The sequence below is a fragment of the Lucilia cuprina genome, chromosome 4 (genome assembly GCF_022045245.1).
Source record: "Lucilia cuprina isolate Lc7/37 chromosome 4, ASM2204524v1, whole genome shotgun sequence".
NCBI classification, from domain to species: Eukaryota; Metazoa; Arthropoda; class Insecta; order Diptera; family Calliphoridae; genus Lucilia; species Lucilia cuprina.
Window position 1 is genome coordinate 2,923,355 of NC_060952.1, and position 22,337 is coordinate 2,945,691.

At 24.6% G+C, this 22,337-nt stretch overlaps 1 protein-coding gene across 2 annotated transcripts in view; it reads right to left on the reverse strand.

Moving 5' to 3' along the window:
- Nucleotides 1-2,341: 2,341 nt before the first annotated feature.
- LOC111690571 overlaps nucleotides 2,342-22,337 on the reverse strand; it is a 38,859-nt gene continuing 18,863 nt past the window's right edge. For both annotated transcript variants that reach the window (XM_046949695.1, XM_023453076.2), the window contains 2 exons: nucleotides 3,029-3,086; nucleotides 2,342-2,612 (listed from right to left, as the gene is read on the reverse strand). In XM_046949695.1, coding sequence (XP_046805651.1) covers nucleotides 2,464-2,612; nucleotides 3,029-3,086 — 207 coding nt within the window. In that variant the 3' untranslated portion in view covers nucleotides 2,342-2,463. The remainder of the gene's footprint in view (nucleotides 2,613-3,028; nucleotides 3,087-22,337) is intronic.

A 22,337-nucleotide genomic window follows, 5' to 3' on the forward strand; every position in this document is an offset into this window, starting at 1 on the left:
TAATTTTATTGACAAATTCTTAAGGAGTGTTTTAACACAAACAATATTATTGCTGAAACCTAATTAAATTAAATAAAAATACACAAAATAATACACAAAAACTCTATTGCACAGTGTAATGAAAGCGTGATTTATTTTTGAAGTGATTACAATAATATTTATTTATTAAGAAATTTTTTTATTGTTTTTTTCTTTTTAGTTTTATTTAAAAATTTAAAAGGAACTAATATTTATTGAATTTTAATTATTTCAAATTTTAATTGATTGATTTATATATTTTTGTTTATAATTCTCAATTATTATTGCTGGCTACTTTATTTTTGTTGTTGTTGTTTTTGTAAAAAGAGCAGGTTTTTTTATTTTAATATACTTTTTTTTTGTAAAACTGCCCTTTATAACTTTTTTTATTAATTAAAAAGCCGTAGGTTTAATAATAGTTTTTTTTTTTTTTTTTGTTAATTTAAAAAAAGAAAAGGAAAAACCATAAAATATTTATAATTTTAAATACGAAAGTGCTCTAAGTAAAGTTTAATTAATTTTATATATTTTTTTTTTATTTTAAAAATTTTAGAACATATTTTGTTTGTTTAGTATTTGTGTTCAGTTACTAATACAATTTATTTTGGGTTTTTTTTGATACATTTTATCTCTAAAATCTAAATTTTAATTAAATGTTTTTATAAGTATTGTTTTGTTTTTCTTTTTCTTTAAATATTTAAATATTTAATAATAAATTTAGAATTTCATGTACAGTGTCTTGTTCACTTTATTTTTAAATTTTTGTTTAATATATATCTTTTATTTTATATTTATATATAATTTTTTGTGGTTTTAGGTGAATTTTTAATCACTTTTGTTTTTGATAATTGAAATGATGAAAATGATTTCCTTTAAGTTTTCTTCTTTTTTTTTATATGTATGCTGCCTTCTTAAAGTTTTTTTTATATATAAATTTTCTTTCTTTTAGTTTTCTATTGTTAACGATAAACTTTTTCTTCGAGTGTAGCATTTGAATTTTGCGTTTTTTTTTTTTTTTTTTTTTGTTTAATTTTAACAAAGTTTCGTTGCTTTTTTTAAAGATTTTTTTATTTAAATACGTTTAATTGCTATCAATTGAAAATCTACTTAAAGGTTTCTTTTTTAGTTGGATTTTTTAAATCTATTTAGCAGTTTTTAATTTTTACTTTTTATTTATTTTAATAAATTTTTTTAACTTTTAGCTTGTGGTATTTCTTTTCAATGTTTGTTAAATAAAAAAAATTTCATTGAAAAAATTAAGTAGAAATTGTTAAATATTACCCGGAATATACCAGTTCACAATTACCCCATTAAACAACTTATGTGAATCAGTATATTGCAGCATATTTTTGAAATAAAATTAAAAAAATTAACAAATATATTAATTAAAAGAAAAATAACTCAATAGTTGACTTATGATTTTGAACAGAATTTTATAGAATAAAGGTCATATTTTAACATTAATAAAAATATTTTATAAACAAGTTTTTAAAGTCGTACAGCTTTGGTTTTAAATTAAACATTTATAAATAAACATTTCTAATTAAAAATTTTTATTTAAGTTTTTAATTTAGACCTTGAATATTTAAAATTTGAAATTCAGAATGATTTGTTTGTTGTAAAGTATTTATTTGATGAATAAGTTTTAATATAAATGATTTTATATGTAATGTAAAATTTCGTTACAAATTTACTTTAATAACAATTTTAAACATTGAGTGACCTAAAATAAAACTGCAAATAATTTGAAATTGCAAAATTAAAATCAAATTAAAAAACTCTTTAACAACTAAAAATTAAAATTAAATTTTTAATAAATATTTCTTTTAAATCAACAATCAAAATTAGACACTCACTGTTTAATGTAATGACTGTAATCTATATATTTGTTTTGAATTAAATATTTTTATGTATGCTTAGATTTTTCATTAAATACTTTATATTTATATAATTTACTTATTTATTTTTCTTGTTGTAAATTGTTAATAAAATTTTAGAATTTTTGTTTTGTTCATGATTTTTTACTATTATTATAATTTCTCTAAATTTATTTATCGTTATGTTTTCCACTTGGTTTTATTTTAAACCCTGGCATGCCTGTTAAACATTTAACATGGCCTTACTATTGCTTAATAACATTCTTGAATTTTTTTTTATATTAGCTGGGAAGACTGTTCAAAAAGTTGTTTTGTTTTTCAGTTTTAAAAATTTAAAGAAATTTTTTTTTTCGAAATAAATCAATAAAATTAAAAAAAAAAAACAAACAGAAAATCAAATTATAGTTAAACTAAAATTAAAACATAAATTAATAAAAATTCTTGTTTTAGGTCCCTTATAAAGTAGATTTTTTTGTTCAAATTTAGAAAATAAAATTAAAAATTTTGTTTGTTTAAAACATATTTAAATTTAATTTGTATTTTAATTTAAAGTAAAAAAAGTTTCATTTTAACGACGCTGTTGTTTGATTATATTCATAATTTCATTGACTATATAAATAAACAAGGGTAACATAATAACATAGGCAGAGGCCTCTATGGTGTTTGAACCGTTGCAGCCATCTTCAGTACAGCAATAGGTTTGTGTTTCCCAAATTTCTGAAAATGAACAGAAAATCAAAATAAGAGTTTAAACTTTTTTTAAGCTAATCAGTTTAGGATTTAGCCTAAAATATAACTACAAAGTTTAGATTTATTCTAAATAAAGAGTACTTATACAAATCATTCCTTGAGAAAGGTAAAGAATAAGCGCTAGAGTAAATAGAGGGTAAGCGTGACGTTTACACTCTCCCTATATATAAGGAAAGCCCTTTTGGGCTTTCTTTCCACGGATTAGTAAAAAAGTGTAGTCAATTATTTAGTATTTTAATTAATCTAAGAACTTGTTATGAATATATCTAGAAAGTTATATGATCTAATTATTTAGAAGTACTGCAACATTTCTAAAAATTACAATAGCATTAATACCAAATACTATTCTAATGTTTCAAAATCTTTAAATATTTTAAACTCACCTTTTTCAGCACATTCAGTAGCACAATCTCGTACAATTGAAAGTTCGCTTACATATTTCTGTAAATAAATGAAAATTGAAAAAAACACATTAATTACACTTTAATAAATTTAATATTAAAATAAACTAGATAAACTATAAAGTAAATGAAAAATATTATAAATAAATAATTACAAAAACCACAAAACGTAACATTATAAAACCTACAAAAGAACTAAATTTTTTAGATTTATTTAGTTTAAAATACACACAAAACTAAATAAACTTAATTAATTTAGTAATAATTATATTTAAATTACACTTTTACAAACAATATTATAGATTCAAAATGCATATTTATATACACGAATTGCTGTTTACCACTATACATTGTATAATAGTTAATTTAAACAAAGAAATTTTGTATAAATTAAAGTTTTGTAATTTATATTTACAGATATGTAAATACTTAGTTCATCGCATATTTATTAAAGTTAATTCCCTTTAAATTGAATTTTAAAATAAATATTGGTTTAAATTAAATTTATTAAAATTTTCTTTAAGCTTTGTTATAGAGCGCTAAATGTAATAGATTATTATGTTTTTATTTAATTTATTTATTATAGATAAATATGAAATTTATTGCAAAATTGTGTAAAGTTTTAAATCAGTTAGCCATTATTTGTAAGGACAAACTTAAATTGTTATGGTTTGACTATTGTTGATCAGAAACCAAAATAAAAAATCATTAGGCAGTGCAGTAGTATTTTCAAAACTTTCAATTACATTTTTCACAAGCATCAAACCTAAATTTGAGAAAAAACTATATTTTAAAATATTTTGTATTTTTGCTCATATCTTCTTTATTTATGAACCGAAAGCATGTCTGATAGAATTATTGAAGATTTTGATCTGGGGTCTTTAGAAACTTGTTTTGAACAGATGGACAATATTTGTAAATATGTATTCCAATAAGAAACTCAACATAATTTTGAAAATTATTTACTGTCAGTATATTTCCAAGTATGGTATTAGCTGACATTTAAACAAATTAAAACAACAGTAGTCTAAATAAATTATAGTTGAACGTAAAAGGTGAAAGTTTAAGACCATTATGTATTACAAAGCTTTACAAAATATATTAAAGGTCAAATGAGAAAAACTTTACTCATCATTTTATCTAGTTTCTAGGATATGTGCTAAAGTAATTGATTTTCATACAAAATTGACCTTTAATATTCAAACGCTGCGGGAATATATAAACTTTTAGTTAACCTTTAGCCTCTTGCTTTAAAAACAAAAGACATATCTTGCTCTACTAAACAAAAAACTTTTTGCCTTTAAAATATCAACTAGAAATTTGTTTTCTACTAAATTAAACATCTCTATTTAATTTAAAAAAATTAATATTTCTCCTAAAAGCTGAAAACCTTTATTTACTGTTTTAATCCCAATACACGTAAATTATTTCGCCTAAGCAAATTTGTCATTATCACAAAAGTGTGACCTGAATTAGCACTAAAAACAAAATTTCTCAGTCAACTGTGTAATTAATTAAAATTGCTTGCCATTAACCTCAATAAAACATATAAATTAACACAAACCTTCTAGTTAACACAAATCTACAAATTAAATACTATAAAATTCTTGTCTCTAAATGAAACTACAACACAAAAATCAGGTGTTATATTTGAATTACAATTTACATGACATTACACAGAGACACATACAGAGACACACACCCAAACACAATACACAAAATCTTAATGTTGTCTCTATAATATATTTTACATGTATAGGTATACCATGAACACAGAAAATACTTACAAAAACCACAATTGTAAAAACATTTGACAGAGTTTTAAAACATACTTGCAGCAAAAACAACAATAAAATCCAATTATATGTCTTTTAAAGTTGAAAACTCCTTTTTTTGAAAATAACTTTGTTAAAGTTCAAACCTGAATTGAATGCAAACAACTAGGAGTGAAATCGAAAAGATGATTTTGGAAACAAAACATGACACCAATGTTTCCTGTTTATTGTTGAAGTCTAGGTGTCAAGATAAGTAATAGTATTAGTTCATATACATATACAATTGCTATTCAGATAAGGCATTTACTGTTAAAATGTTTTTATCATGCAAACTAAAAATTAATGTAAATTACAAATTTTTTTAATTTATGGATTGACTTTATTGCAAAAATTTAATTGTGGAATTAAACATTTAAATTGTTTATGATTTCCTATTACTCATTTTTACAATTTAAAACTTTAACTATAGCTATTTAATGCAAAAATCTAACTTTATCAACTTCATCCTCCTTGCCACCTTAATTTTTCGCTTCAAATATTTTTCAAACTATAGTCGAACAGAAAAAATAACAAATTTTCAATTAAACATCCTGTTGTAAAAACTTTGAATTCATTTTTGCCATTAACCTTAAGTGTCAATAACTATGTCAATTAGTTTCATTCTATTTTTTATTATTTTTGTTTAACTTTTTTCTGCTGATGATCGTAAAAGTTATTATTTAGTTTTTTTTTATTTCATATTTTTCTTCATATCATATATTGTATTGATTGGCGAAAGGAAGTAAATGAACAAAATTGTGAAAAAAAAATGTGCAAGAAAAAGTTGGTTAACTAAAAACTTGGTAAATGTTAGCAGAAAAAGTTTAATTAATTTAAAGTTTATTTAAGAATAATTTCAATGATGAAATAATTTCTATAGAAAAAGTTATGTAAAATGAAATAAGTGTTAAGTAAAACCTAAGCTTAAAAATTCTAATAACAACAAAACAAATGTGGTTTAACAGTGTTTCAGTACGTATGAGTTTCAACAAGTATATTCAATATTAAGTATACGCCCATGTATTACTATAAAATAGATGGATATGAAAAATTATTTAAAATATCATTAAATTATAAAATATATTAAAACAATTTCTCTTGTTCTTATAGAATATCTTTAAACTTAAGCAGCAGACATGTTTAACCTTTACATAACGTTTGAAAATCATCATCAACAACCATATTAAGTAGTTTACCTTGCAAGTGTCACTAAAACATATTCATGCAAACATTAACAAAAACATATCCTGTCATTTGCACATTTATTGCATTTTTTGCAAAAGAAAATATATAGAAATAACATTCTACTTAAGTCTTAACAATAAAAATAAGAAAAATATAAGTGACAAAAAGCAATAAAACTAGAGGCAAACGTATTTTTACATATATAGGTGAATGTAAAAATTCTTTCTTCCAGCAAACAAGCACTTAAAATACTTAAGAAATGCAAATGTTTTAAATGTGGAAAGACTGTGTAAAATGTCTATTGAGTTCAATATATTTTAGTATTACTTAATGTTTAAAATGTTTATTGCTTTGCAAATGTTTCCTTAAAGATTTAAATATTTTTTCTTTTATAATAAGCTATTTAATATTTCAATAATTATTTAAATAATTAATTTTAAATTGCTGTATTTTCATAAAGCAGTTGTTCGTGATCATTAAAATAGTTGTGTTTCTGTTTTTTATATATTTGTTTGTTTGCTTGCATTTATGGATTAAATGTAAATATTTTATGTTGTTTTAGTGTGTTCTCGCTGAAATGTATCATGTGTACAACTAATTAAATAGTTTTGGATTTATTTATATTTTTTTAAAGTACATGCAAACAAAAATAAAACGATCATGCATATTAGTATCATGTCAATTATTCATAAATATCGTTGATATTTTGTAATCAACGCCTAAATGTATGCAAATTTATAAAATGTAATGTTTTAAAAAAGCCTTGAACTGTGAAATTTAGAGGCTAATTTAATTTTATCATGACGACGAAAAGTTGAGAAATAGAAAACAGTTTACAATTATATCCAAAATTAGACCCTATCACTACGTTGTAGCCTGTAAATTGTAGCCAAAATTGTATAAAAGTTATAACCCTACATACTTTATTCTTATAAGTAAAGAGTGTAAACAATTTTTCTAAATATTTACGATTTACAATTCATTCATGTTAATTTTTCTGCTTCATGACATTTTCTTAAAAAAAAAATGTTAACTTATCCATAACAAAAAAACAAATTTATGTAAATAACAATTTTCTCTTAACAATAAGTAATAAAATGCAAAACATATTGACAATAAACAGCTCAAAACATACACATATTATCAGACATTTTTGATTTGCAATTCGATTATTATTCATAGTCACAGTGCATATAAAATCTATAACAAATCATGGTCAAATTATCATATATTTTTGTATAAGAAATCTATAAACATAAAATTCTAAAGAATTATTCAAAGACATGGTAAAGTGATATAAATAAAATAAAAAAAACTTGTTTATTGCAGAAGCAAAAGGAATGTCTTGAAGAAATGTCTATGAAAAGTATTTACATTTAAACGAATCTATAAAGATGATCATCAAGATGAAATCAGTTTCATTTGAAAGCAAAAAGTTTAGAAAAACATTTAATTTTTTTTTTCTTTGTGACTTTACTTAAGTAGTGTCTGAAATGTTTAACTTTTTATAACCTTCACATTTGTGAGATGGATAATATGAGTTTGTCAATCTCTTTGTTATTTTCATAATATAATTTGCAGATGCTATGACCTATATGGATCTTTATAGATAGCGGTGTCGATTAGACCGTTTATCTGCATGAATGAAATAAATTTTCTGAATACCCCAGATATCTGCGAGATCAAAAACTTGTATCGGACTTATATAGAGGGATGGAAGAATATGAATGATGCAAATATTTAAAAAATAATAATTTAATAAAATTATTAAGAGTTAAAATAAAAATTAATTAAGTGAAGTGCTCTATAAGATTCAGCATAACCGAATACATGTCTCTAACTTATTTTCCATATGTAGTTGATCAATGACACTTTTAAGAATTTATATTTTACATATTCATGCAAAAGAGAAAAGTAAACTAAACGATTTAAATAGAATTTTTATTTTCTTTTTTTTAACAACTTAACAGATTAAAGATATGAATTAATTTAAGAAAGAAATCCTATAGATATACCCAAGCACTTTAACTATAAAATAAAAAAACTTTGATACAGTTTGCGTTTAAGATTTTATCAGAAACAATTTTCTTCAGAAAAGAGAAAAGTACTTTTTAACTTATGTTGTTAGTAAAAAAATCAACAAAATATTTTACATTTTACAAAAAATAATCACTAGTTACAAAATTTTCTTTATCATTAAAAAGATAAAGTAAGCAATGTGTTTATAAATTCTTTGTATAGAACAGACTTTATAATATGATCTGCATACATATATAGACAATTCATCTAGTATTTAAGAGTTTCCTTCCATTAAAGTAAATTTTGTGGTCTTATAAGAAAGTCAATTAAAATAACATCTCTATTTGTTATCCCCTTTAGTTTCTATTAGAAAGAAAAATCCACAAAAATAGAAGAAAATATTGAAATGTAGAAAATCTGTTTATAATCCTGAGTAGCTTATCTCTTTATTACTTTTTTTCCTTGATATTTTCTTTTGCTCTTCATGAGTTTGTTTTCGCACTAATACTACTAAACTAAGATTTTCTATACTAACAAGGCTTGTTTACTACTCTTCCATTTACTTTTTCTTTAGCCAGCTCTTTATATTTTCTTTTAACAATTTGTAAGACGAATACAAAGTGCAAAAAATACAAGTTTTAGATAAAATTGTAAAAATCAACAAAAAAAATGGTATCTTTTCAACAAATATTTTATCATTTGCAAGCCGAATTATGTAAAAGGAAATGGCACATATACTAACAATCACTAAAACCTTGAAATTGTTTAAAAAAAATAATTTATTTATATTATTATTGCAATTTTTTGTGTGTGTTTAAAAAAAGGATAATAATTTTGTAACTGACGAAAAGCCTGCTCATAACCCTTCAATTATTATGTAATAAAATATAATCTTTTTAGAATTCTGTTTAGTTTTTCCGTTTTCAATATGTTTTCTCATGCTTGTAGGAGTGGAATAATTTTTATATGTTTTTGTGTTTTAGAGTTATTTTTAGAAAATGTAAATTTTTTCATGCAAAAATCCATATGGTTTTGCAAGAGTCAGTAATAAAGCTTATTTCTATTTAATAGAAATTTTAATAAATATTCAACAAATATGTAATATGATATGATTTTTTAACTTTATTTCTATCAAAAGTTACTTAAGAGGATATTTCGTAAAAAAAATTCATGTTAATGCAACATGATACAGTGGTTAGGAAACGTTTCATTTTGGAAATATATAACTATTTTTTGAAATTGTAGAGGTATTGTAATGAAATTTTCTTAGTCGAAGCTAAGAAGAAGAATTGATTTTTTAATTCAAAAATACAGACGGACAGACAGACATACAGACAGACAAGAAAAATGCCAAGGATACATTTGATCAATACTAGTTTATAGTCTCGCTAGATTAGAAGTATTGGTAGCACCTTTTTCACCGGGATATTGCAATAACCAAGATGGAAATTTCAACAAGGCATTATGCCCCCGGGGGACATAACAGGCAGACAGACAGATAGACACACAGACATGGCCAGCTTTGTCGAATTCGCTATATATTAGGACTTGATGTATGTGTGTATGTCTGTCGGACCATCCATTCATATGTTTGTTAAAGTCTTCGCAAATGGCAAACTTATTACTCATGAAAGTAAAGATTATAAACATTTTCTTTCAGACTAAATAGAAAAATACTTTTTAAAATTAAGTTTACCAAAAAAAAGTAAATTATATAAATCAAAATTAACACATTTTTCTTAACTGCATATAAATTACAAAATTACACTTAATATTTAAATAACAACAATACCATTAGTAACTAACAATGAATGTTAAATTATCTTCAAAATTCAATATTTAACTGTAAAAGTTTCTTTATAAAATATATTACGAATAAATAAAGACCTTGTTGTAAAATGATATATTGTGCTAATAATTTTTGATTTATTTATTACGTTGAGTTAAACATAAATAAATATTTTCTTCTTCTTCTTTACACACACACGCACTAGCTAACTTAAGTATAACTACTCTATTGATATCCTTGTTTTCATAGCTTATAGCGTTTTTCCAATTTTCTTTTATTTTTAACCACAAATAAATAATATTTGTTATTTTCTTCCGTTTAAAATAAAGTATAACAACAGTCGTGTATTGATCTTAATGTGTTTTCAATATTTTATACACACACACACAAACCAACAATAAAACACATTTCTATATGCATTTTTATTTGTATATTGAGTGTGTGTGTGTATATGTGTACAAACATACATGCAAACATGCCATTTATACGCTTTACTGATTTCATATAATAAACATTTAATGGTTTCATGCTTGAGGGAATCAATAGATTCCACTTCATATTTAAATTAAAAGAATTTTTATACTTTTTTTGTATTGCCTCCTCTTTTTTTTGCATTAAAAATATATCGAATGACTAAAGATTGAATAGCAAACAGCATCAAACACAACAATAAAGACAACAATGATTTTAATGTTACAATAGTGAGAGAGAAAAAAACCACTTGGTAAAACTGTACTAAACCTTAATTGTATTAATTTTAAATTGAATAAGCAATCAAGTAGATTGAGAATCACTATCCAAAAGAAAAATACAGTAGGGAAATTCGATCACAAAAATATCTATGACTTTGATAGACCCAATATTTTGACAAGCAATTTTATTGAAGATTGACTATTCCCCTATTGGTAAATTAAGAATTAAATTAAATAGCAGTTTAATAATACCTTATATCTCTACTAATTCCTTCCAGTTAGTAAAAACTAGTTTACCAATGTTCTCTTTTTTTAAATAATATTATATCTTAACCTAACTCAACCGTAAATACTTCTTAAGAACTGATCTCTGGGGAAATTAAAATCTTATTATATTTTCAATAAATATTAATTTATTATTATTTATTCTCACTTCTCACAAACACTAACCGTCATACACCTCAATAAACAACACAATTTTCAATTTGCAAAATTTCATTTTGGGGTCATAAATATTTATGTATTTTTATGATTTTTTTTTTACTTCCTCAGCCACAACTCTCAATGAACTTTCAATTACCTTTTCAATATTCATCTACAAACATACAACGTACTAAAAATGTAGAGGGGGAAAAAATTCGAAAAAAAGAATCAGAATTATTGCATGATTTGATTTATCGATAATCTCTTCTAATAACATTATTTATGTTCGTAAAATGGCAATATCTTTTACCTTGTTGGCAATAGTTAAGTTATACGTACATGTATAGATACTACCGCCCGATTTAAGCCACTAACAAAAGACTACCACAGCCACAACATCATACATACCATCATCCTCTTACTACTCTCCCCAGTTATTAGTGTGTGTGTTTATGGCAACAATATTAAAAACCAATTCTTTATGCAAAGTTTACTTAACAACATTGCCACAACATTAAATCTCTTTAACACTTTTTACGGCAACAATACAACATCACAACTGCTGTAGCAGCAGCTTCTAGCAATAGTTGGTTGGATGATAGTAGCAACACAATTATAGTTACTAATAGCTGTAGTAGCATTATGCAGTAACAGTACATCATTAAACAACATTAAATCTCTTTAACACTTTTTACGGCAACAATACAACATCACAACTGCTGTAGCAGCTTCTAGCAATAGTTGGTTGGATGATAGTAGCAACACAATTATAGTTACTAATAGCTGTAGTAGCATTATGCAGTAACAGTACTTATAGTTGTGGTAGTGTTATGCTGCAATATGAAAACAACAACGCCAATACAGATGCATTGCTAAATACTTATTCCATGCATTGTCAATATGGTGGTAATCTCTATTTACCTATTTATAATATATGCTGCCAAAATGTTATAAAGACTGTGTTTAGAATATAAAAGCTTTCTTTTGAAATATTTTAATACACAAAGCTTTGCATTAAACACTTTCCTTTTAAAGCATTCTGTTGAAAGCTTTTCCACACACAAAGTTCCTTATTAAAGATGTTTGTATATCAAAAAGCTTTTCTTTGGAAAATATAAAAAATAAAATTATTTTTATTTAAAAAAAAAAACTTGTATAAAAAAAGCTTTCACTGAAAATGTTTCTATATAAAAAAGCTTAAATATTAAAGCTTTTATGTATAAATAAGCTTAAATATGAAAGCTTTTAAGTATAAAAAGCTTAAAAATGAAAGTTGTTATTTATAAGGAAGCTTGCCTTTGAAAGCTTTTACATATAAAAAGCCGTTTCTTTAAGTAAATAAGATAGTTTCTGTAAAAAGTGCTTCAGCGTTGAAGTTTTTATATGTAGAAGATTGTTTTCCACATTAAAACTCTTTTGTGAAAGCATTTTTTTACAAAATATTCTAGTGAAAGTTTTCATGTAAAAGCTTTTCTATTTAAATATTTACTTTTTGTAAAGAAAAGCTTTTTTAGGTAAGAATATGAAGCTTTTAATACTTTTAATTGTTTATAAATCGAAAACAATAACAATTAAAAGTAGTAAAAACTACATATTCTTACTTAAAACTTAAATATATACAACTTTACCTAAGACTTATTTTAAAATCTTAATTTTTACATCTCCGGCATTTCTTCATATTTTCTTATTTCCTTATTTTTAATAAATTTTACCCTGAGGTATCGTTCAGATTTAAAGCAATCAAAATTATAAATCATATTTATGTCGAAGAACATTGACAAATACATACACAAGCATACAGACAAAATACACTTAAGTGTGTAAAATGAACACAAAAATTATTGGTAAAATACTTAAAAACAGTAAAACAAACATTTAAAGAATATATTTCTTTTTTCATGTATTTTTCTTACCATTTCTACTTTATTATAAAGATAAATAAAATATATTCAGATTTTCTAAAAAATATTATTCAAAAAGAAAAAGTTTTGTGACAGGGTAAAACTGTTTATCTTGGCAAATACTTGGGTAAATGTATGTTTGTATAGGAGTGTGTAAATATACATAACTGGATAAAAATGTATGAGTAAATTGTATAAGTGGATTATTTAAATATTTTATGAAACTTTTAGCTGTGAAGTATTGTGCTTATGTGAGTGTAAATTATAAAAAAAACAACTTATATTAAATATTGGCATTTTTAGAGAACAAAGTGTAAAGTATTACAAACTAGTGTAAACACTCTCTCACTTGCTGTGGTGTTCTACATACTCTATTTGTATGTATATGTGTATCTATATATATTAGAAAATACCAATAAATTTGTATATATGTGAATTATTGTTGTTTGTATTTGTTTTTATTTAATGTCCTTTTACTTACATTTTTGCAGGACATTTTCATGTATGTTTTATACATATGTATATGCAGATATTGCTAGTGAATATGTGTTTGTGAGATTGTAAACCAGATATTTAAGTATTGTTTATGTTTTTTTTTTTAAATTACAACATTGTTCCTTTTCCGATTTAAGATAAGTTTGATGTTTTTTGTGTTGTTCTTAAATATAAATACGGAAATTAGTTTTATATATAAAAATACATTACTATATACATATACATATATTGTATTTTATAGGGCCTTAAAACTATATCAATATATTTTCTACATAAGATAATATTTTTCAACTAAATTTGCTTAATTTTATGAAATTTTACCTTTTAATTTAAGAGAAATTCCCTAGGCCTTAAAAACAAGCCAGCAAATGTAAAATATTAAAAAATATAAAAAAATTGAATGAAAACAGAAAACCATGAACTTTAACCCATTTGTAGCATAAAAAGATTAAAAACTTAAACCCTCAGACAAACTGAACAGAATACTGAAGCGTGCTGGAAAGACGGACATATTTAAGTGAATTACAGATTTAAAAACATTTTCCGCGCCAAATAACCACAATAACTACATGCCGGTTTATAACATGAGTACTATTCATGTACTTTTACGTGTACTTGTAAAATGTGTGTTTTTTCAGTTCATACTCTTCTTTTCCCCATTTTTACTCTAGAACTCAAGAGTTTGCTGGCAAAATTACTTGCAGCAACTAGCGACAACTGTGGCTAAAAATAGTAGTGAAACTACTTATAAACGAGTAATTAAATTTGATAAATGATGACAGCCAAAAGCAAGTTTGCAGAGAATTTTTTGCTAAAAACAAACTACATACAACAACTTACAACACTAGGGATTAAAAAGCTTCAACTTACACATACTCAAACACTTGTAAAAAAACATACAGACTATACTGTAGGATTAAAAATTAAGGCACTACTAACTACCACTGACAGCAACTACTGTTGCTTACAACAGTTTTTCATTACAATAACAACAAAAACCCAAATATCTGCAACATCTAAATGTTACCCTAGCATTACAAGTATTTTTTTTGGCTGAGCGTCATGTGGTAAGTATTAATCTATGATGGTTATAAAATATTTCAATTCATCTTTAACATTTTACATTATATTTCTCACTCTCTCTTCCATTCTGTGTGTCTGCCTTTTCCTTTGAATTCTTTTACCCGAGATTATTTAGTAATAAAAGCGCCAATTGCAAACATTTGAATAAAAGGCCAACTACAAAAAAAGGTCATTACATGAGCAATATTTATGACTCACGATTAAAATCATTTGGGAATGAGTTAAGTATCTATTGAAATCAGTGCTTAACTGTAATAAACAAATCCTTGGGTAGGAAAATTATTTGTTTTCACATATTCATATTCAATGTATCGATTGGTCAACTAATATATTACAAAACATTATGATGAGAGCACTTTTATGAAAGTACAAATATCCTTACAATTTGGTAATTTGACCATAGAAAAAGCTTAAATTTTATAGCTTTAACAGAAGAAAATTATTTGAAAGCTCTCATAAGCAAAAGCTTTTATTTAAAACTTTTCAATAGAAAAAGCATTTCTAAAAGATTTCAGATAAAAGCTTTTCTAAAAGCTTTCAAATAAAAGCGTTTCTAAAAGCTTTCAAATAAAAGCTTTTCCATAAAAATGCTCTCCGTATGAAGATTTCGTGCTAAAAGCATTTCTATGTAAATATTTTATTATGAATAATTCTCTTGTGAACGTTTTTCTCTAAAAGCTTTCTGAAGAAAGCCTCTCCAGAAAGCCTTTCTATTAAAAGCTTTCTACTAAAAACTTTTCTATATACAAAGCTTTTCTTTATAAAAAACTTTCTATTAAAATGATTTCTATATAAAAATGTAAGCCTTTAAGGAAATAAATTTTCTCAAAAGCGCTCACCCAATAAACAAAAATTCTATTTAATAAAGTAAATCCATTTAAGGACATGATTTATTTGCATTTTCTTTTCTTCAAAACATCCTTGTGCTGTTAAATTTCCACTTAAGGACTTAACCATAAATTTTAATGTTTTTTTATGTTTTGTCCAGTGTGTAATTAATTACGCACACATGTGTAAATAGTACACAGAAACACATTATAAAAAAATCAAAACCTACATAAGTAAATGTTTTATAGTCCAGTTGTTGTAATTAATTTGATTTTGATTAGAAAAACAAGAGTTTCATGCAAAATTATATATTGTAAACAGTTATAAAATTACCAACACATTAATTAATATACAAATTTACAACACGTACGCATACATTTGTGAGAATTTACAAGAAATCATTCACACGTAAGTACATTTATTATAATGTGTGTTCTGGCGATGCAACGTGGGCTTTATGATGCGTTGTATTAATGGTCCTTTAGCTAATACCTGATCATGATAAATTATCATATTTGTATTGACAAACGGCCTGTGGCAATATTTGCTAATAATTTATATGTCGATAATGAATTTATTATGACGCTTTTTTTATTCTTTTTCATATAGACCATAAATTAAATTTAAAATTATTTATTTATGAATTTTCTATTGGACTTGGTTCTCGATCCAAAAATAAATTAAAATGTAAGATATTCTTGATATGTTTGTAATCAATGTAATTTTTTGTTTGACTTTAATCACCGATAATTTGCTCTTAGTTTTAATCTGACAAATGACATCCGGTATATTGCAGCTAGTTGTAAACTTAATTGAGACATTAATAATCATTGACATTAACATGATGCTTATGTTTATACATATGTATACTTCAATTTATATTTCAACTTAAGATGTATGGATGGGTATCATACCTGATCATGAGTAGAGTATGTTTAAGAGCCGATTAAAATTTATACACCAAGTAAATTTCTAATTAATATATAGTTATTTTGTAGTACATTAAACAAAAAAATATTTTTTTTCGAAATGCATTTATAAATTATATATAAACGGCTTTTATTAAAAATCGTTCTTCAAAAGCTTTTAAACTATAAAATTTTTATATTAAAGCTTTTCTATATAAAAAGCTTTGTTATGAAATCATATTTAAAAAAAAACTCCAATTTAAATAGTAAAGTACATATATTAAAAATTTTTCAACCTAATCAGATATGGAGTTAATTCATTTTATTTTTAACATATATTGAACAAATTATTAAATTAAAAGTAACAATCTTGATAATCCAAAAATTATATTATATTTAAAAAGCTTTAATAACAACCAGGAGAGGATCTAGCTCAAGCGTTTGAGGGGGTTGTAATTTTATTACGTTATTTATGTTAATTTCTTTTTTTCCTAATTTTTATATGTTGTATGAAACATTTTTGGTTTTTTGTGGGGGGGGAATTTCCCTTTTTCCAACCCCTTGAATCTGCGCCTGATAACAACAAAAGTAATATCTAATCAATGCCAGACAACTGTCTAAATTAATTGTTAATTTCCGCTTTCTTTCAGTTTGATTTCAAAGTGCCAAAAGGAATGTACATCAAACACACATACTAGTTTCAAAAGAAATTTCAAAGTTTAAAAATAAAAGCTCGAAGTTTTAAAATAAAAGACCATAAAACACCAAATATTAAAGAAAGCAAAAAGACTTGAAATGACAACTAAAGTGAAGTAATTCAATCAAATTAAACTAAAAACACAAAGAAATTAACTGATTGTGCAGAAATTCAAATATAATTGAAAGGAATTTTCATTAAAGATCTACAAACAAGCACTTGTTTCTGAGCTATTTTATTTAACTTCTTTGTGTCCCACAAACATAATTAATATTCATCATTATTATGAATTTTGTTACAAACAAAAAGTTTTTTTTTTTTGTGGTTTAAAACACACTTTTTGGTTCAGGTACCAAAAATTGTAACAAATTGTGTGGCAAAATAGTAAAAGTTTCTCTTTTAACCAGCCAACCAAGCACTCCACACACAAATACATACCAACAAACTATAACTCACTTATTACACAAACGGTTGACTGTTGTGGTTTCTTGCCACAATTTGTGGTTCGACCACAGATTTCATACAGCATCTTGTGCATGAATAACTGAGGTAAATACCACCAGCATTAATATTTTAAACACAAACACACACTGTTTATCACTTTTAATCTTAAATGGTGGAAAATACTTCATTTACAATACCTGCTGCTTAAAGCCAACCATCATTTTGTTTGCTTTTTTTGCTACACAATAATAAAAGCCAAAGATCTTCTCCCCTCCCCTTCCCAGCAACAACGAATATTTAAGAAATATTTAACAAATTGAAATTAACAAAACTCATTCAACTCAATTAATTAGATGGCAAAACTTTTTTTGGCAGCAAATATTTAGTTTGATTTTGTTGTCATGTTATTGTTGTTGGTTGTCTGGGCTCACGTTTAGGGAGTTTCTTAAGAAAAATTAATTAAAACATGTTTTCTCATTGATTCTGCGAAAACTTTTACTAGCCTATTAACCTAGGTGGCCAAAGCAATTATTCCAGCTATTGTTAAATGTTCTTTGAGTTCAAGAGGGAACTGGGTATTTAATCTCAGTGAGAAATATTAAAAATGTTTAATATTTAATAAAAAAATTTAGAATATCCACCGCAATTTTGTTGCAAAAACTCTAAAAATGCTACGAATAAATTTTTCACTAATAAATCCTTATTTTCAAGCAAATGTCATTGTTGTTTTACAAAACTCTTTCAACATTTAAAACTATTACTCAAACTATTATTCAAAAACAGATTAAGATAACAATTCTTGAAAATTTTAAAACTTGTGGTAGATTCTTATCAAAATTAAGAGACAGAGTTAAAAACAGCTTAAAGCTTTTCATTCAATACAATACTACAAATATTCAACAGTCAGTGGTGGGTAAGTGAGTATGTGTGTTAATACAACAATAAAAAACAAGCAAAAAATTTAGTAAAATCTCATTTGAAAGGAACAAAAAAAAACAACAAATAATAATAAAAAACGCCTTTTGCATGTTCATTGTAAAAATAAATTTTGTGACAATGGCAACAATAAATTTGCTGTTGTTGTTATTGTCACAAACACTTTCTGTTGCCAACGATAACTAAACCCTTTATCCAGCAGCAACAATCATGATGGCAGTTTTGTTGTTGATGACAATGACAAAAATAATGCTGCTTCTGTTTCTGGTGAGAACAAATTTTAACTTAAAAACCCCCCACACACACAGACACTCACATATTCAAATACAAAGAGGAAATAAATTCAAAAATAGTGTCAGTAGAGTGTCATACAGTAAATTCATTGATTTGAATTTATACATTTTTTTTTCAAAATTTGTTCCTTCGTAGAGAAAATTCTTTTGAATACTGCAAAACCATATTATGTCACCATATAGTGGTGGCATGTTTGTGCATATGTCGCCTCAACATCTACTAAAAAAAAGAGGTCACTTGTGATGTATTAGTTTTTGCTAAAATATAGTTTTGAATTTACTCAATTTGAAAGGTAAAATAAAGAAAACATTGAAAGTCAAAAGTGAAAAAAGCAAAAACTTGTAGTTTTTGAGCTAAACTGTTTTTAGTGATATTGACTTTGTAAAAGTTGGATTAAGCTTTCCTGCATATATAAAAAATTTATATATGAAAGTTTCTCTAAAAAAAGCTTTTTTGTAGATAATGAATCCATACTGAAAAGCTTTTCAATGTAAAACTATTTTTCATATTAACTGGTAAAAGCTTCTTTTTATGAAAATATTTATGATGAAAGCTTTTCCAACTTTGTAAAAGTTGGATTAAGCTTTCCTGCATATATAAAAAATTTATATATGAAAGTTTCTCTAAAAAAAGCTTTTTTGTAGATAATGAATCCATACTGAAAAGCTTTTCAATGTAAAACTATTTTTCATATTAACTGGTAAAAGCTTCTTTTTATGAAAATATTTATGATGAAAGCTTTTTTAACAAAAATGTTTCTGTTAAAAGCTTCTCTTAGTAAAACTTTTACTAGCAAAAGCTTATTTGATATTAAAAATCTTTCTGGAGAAATTTATGAATAGCTTTTTGAAGAAATATTTCCTATATAAAAGTTTTTGGTAAGAACTTTTCTATAAAAAAAAAGCTTCCTGGTAAAAGCTTTAAAAAATATTTTTGATAAAACTTTTTCTATACAAAACAGTTTCTTTAAAATTTTCTAAAAGCTTATAATGCAAAATCAGATAGTTTAGTGAAAATCAACTTTTTCTGTGATGTTTGTTTAATGATCAAATCCTGAAGCAAATAAAATCAAAGTTTCTAAAGACTTCTGTTCATAATTGACTCAACTACAAAACTGTGAATTAAAAAGAGTCCAGACCATAGTCTCTAGTTCGCTTTAATTCTCTTACAAAGTTTTAATTTGAAATAAACATTTTAAACTGCAAATGCTTTAAACGTGACACTTTTATATACAAAACATTATTCATTTGATATTCTTATTTTAAAATAATTAAATTACAAACAAGTTGGTCATAAATTCTCCTGATGATAATGTTTTGTAATAATTTATTTTATCATTATAAAAGTTTAAACAAAAACAACAATTCTGAAAAAAAGACAAACTATATATTTAACCATTAAGTGCACACAAATTATACTGTGGGATTTGAGTGTTTTTTTTTTAATATATTAAACATAAAGGGTGACACATCAATTTGATATATTTTTTATGAAAAGTACTATGACCCTATTATTATTAATTATTAATGATCAACATTATGCAAATTATTTTATTATACTAAAATTAACAAATTTATAAGAAAAAAGAAAGTGTCTTCTCAAATGATTTTGAAAGTTTTATACTCTCAGTTTTCTAATATTTAAACTCATAAATGTTTCACCCTTTATACACATGTCTATAGACAAGTTGTAGCAAACGTAACTGTAGATGCCCACACATTTGTTATTTTCATTTAAATATTTTTTCTCCCTTTTCTTCTATTTTAATTTCTTCAGTGAATATACATATATGTGTTTCTTACAAAAAGGCAAATTTGACAATCAAATAACCCATAATGAATGGTTGGTGTCAATAATTTATGACCACAAGTGTTTAGATAAATTGCACCAAATACTTGAGGAATATAAATGAGAGACTTTTTTTATTATTATTTTCATAAACTGATGTAAGCTAAAAGTTAAATTAACCTATAAATGGATTAAGAAATTCTCTAAGGACATTTATATAAATATATTCAATATTCAAATTAATGTTATATAGTTTCCTAAAATAATTTTAAATTATTGTTGAATTCTTTTATTTTACCCTTTTAACGTTTTAAAGGTTAATATTTACGTCATAATTGTTTCAAGTCATATTTCTCTCTTCTCTGCTTTAGCAAATGTTTTACTATCCGTAAAATCTTGCCAACTTACTGCCAATTTTACATGAATTACAACATTTACATATTCTTTTTCATTATTCACTTCCCACACATATGTACATACACATATACACTGCATTACTTATTTCATCCACATTTAATGCATTTGTTTTAGACACTTCATTTGAATTTTTGTGGTTTCTTTAAAAAAAACTCAAACAGAGTACATCATTTCCATTAACTGAATCAGTAAAATAATGAAAATATGTATGTATGTATGTACAAAACTAACATCCAAAATAAAATCTGCATGCCAACAAGTAAATTTAATTTTTTATTTTAAACATAATTCTGGCATTGCTGTTTCTTTTTTGCATTTTCTTTTGAATTCATATTTTAATGAAGGATTTTTAATGTCTTTTTACGGTTACAATTATTGTTGTTTCTGTATTATATTGAAGTGATTCTCTTAAGGCAAATAATCAGATAATTTTAAGAAGTAATGTAACAGGGATGTGTTAAGAAAAAGAAGGAGAACTAAGAAAAAGATATTCATTAATAATTCTAACATTATTAGATTTGAAACTCAAAATTTAATATTTAGTTTTATTAAAAAATAATCCATTATACTGCTTTACAAATTTTAAGAAACATAACTTTTTTTACTAGCTATTTGTAAAATATTCCATAAATATTTGTAAAAATGTCCGTAAATTTATTAAAATATTTATGAAATATACATTCTTTTAAAAGTAAAATTAATGTCATAAATAGTTTCGTAAAGTTTTTCCTAGAAAATCCAATACAAATATTTATTTATAAATTTTTCACCATAAATTTATCGTAATATTTACTATGTGATGATTTCTCAATAATTCACAAATGTTTTCTACTTTATCATCCAATACGTATGATAAATATTAAATAAATAATGTTTCACATACGTTGTTGTACAAATAAAAACATTGTATTGATTTTACTTTGTTCTTATAAATTTATAAGAACACCAAATTAAAAACTGTTAATACCCTAAGGTCAACAAATTTGCAAAATTTTATTTTCCATACGATAAAAAACCAGTAGGAATTTTTTCTATACTATATAAACTTACTCCATAAGCAAATTTAAAGTGATTTCCGGAACGAGCGAACAAACTAACTTCAAAGAGGAAATAATCTCTTTCAAGCGTGTTTACTGCGTATTAAAGCAACGATCTCCGGTCTGACAGACTAGAGAATTAAACATCGGACATGGAAAAATATACTCTATAGACCAAACTATAAGCTAGACTATAGACAGACTGTATACTAAACTATAGACTAAAGACTACAGTATATATTAGACTGTATATCAGACTATAGACTAGATTATAGACTAGCATATAGACTAAACTATAGATTAGACTATAGACTAGAATAAAGACTAGACTATATACCAGAGTATATACTAGACTATAGACTAGACTATAGACTAGATTAGAGACTAGACTATACTATAGAATACACTATAGAATAGACTATAGACTATAGAATAGACTTTAGACTAGACTATAGACTAGACTTTAGACTAGACTATAGACTAGACTATAGACTAGACTATAGACTAGACTATAGACTAGACTATAGACTAGACTATAGAC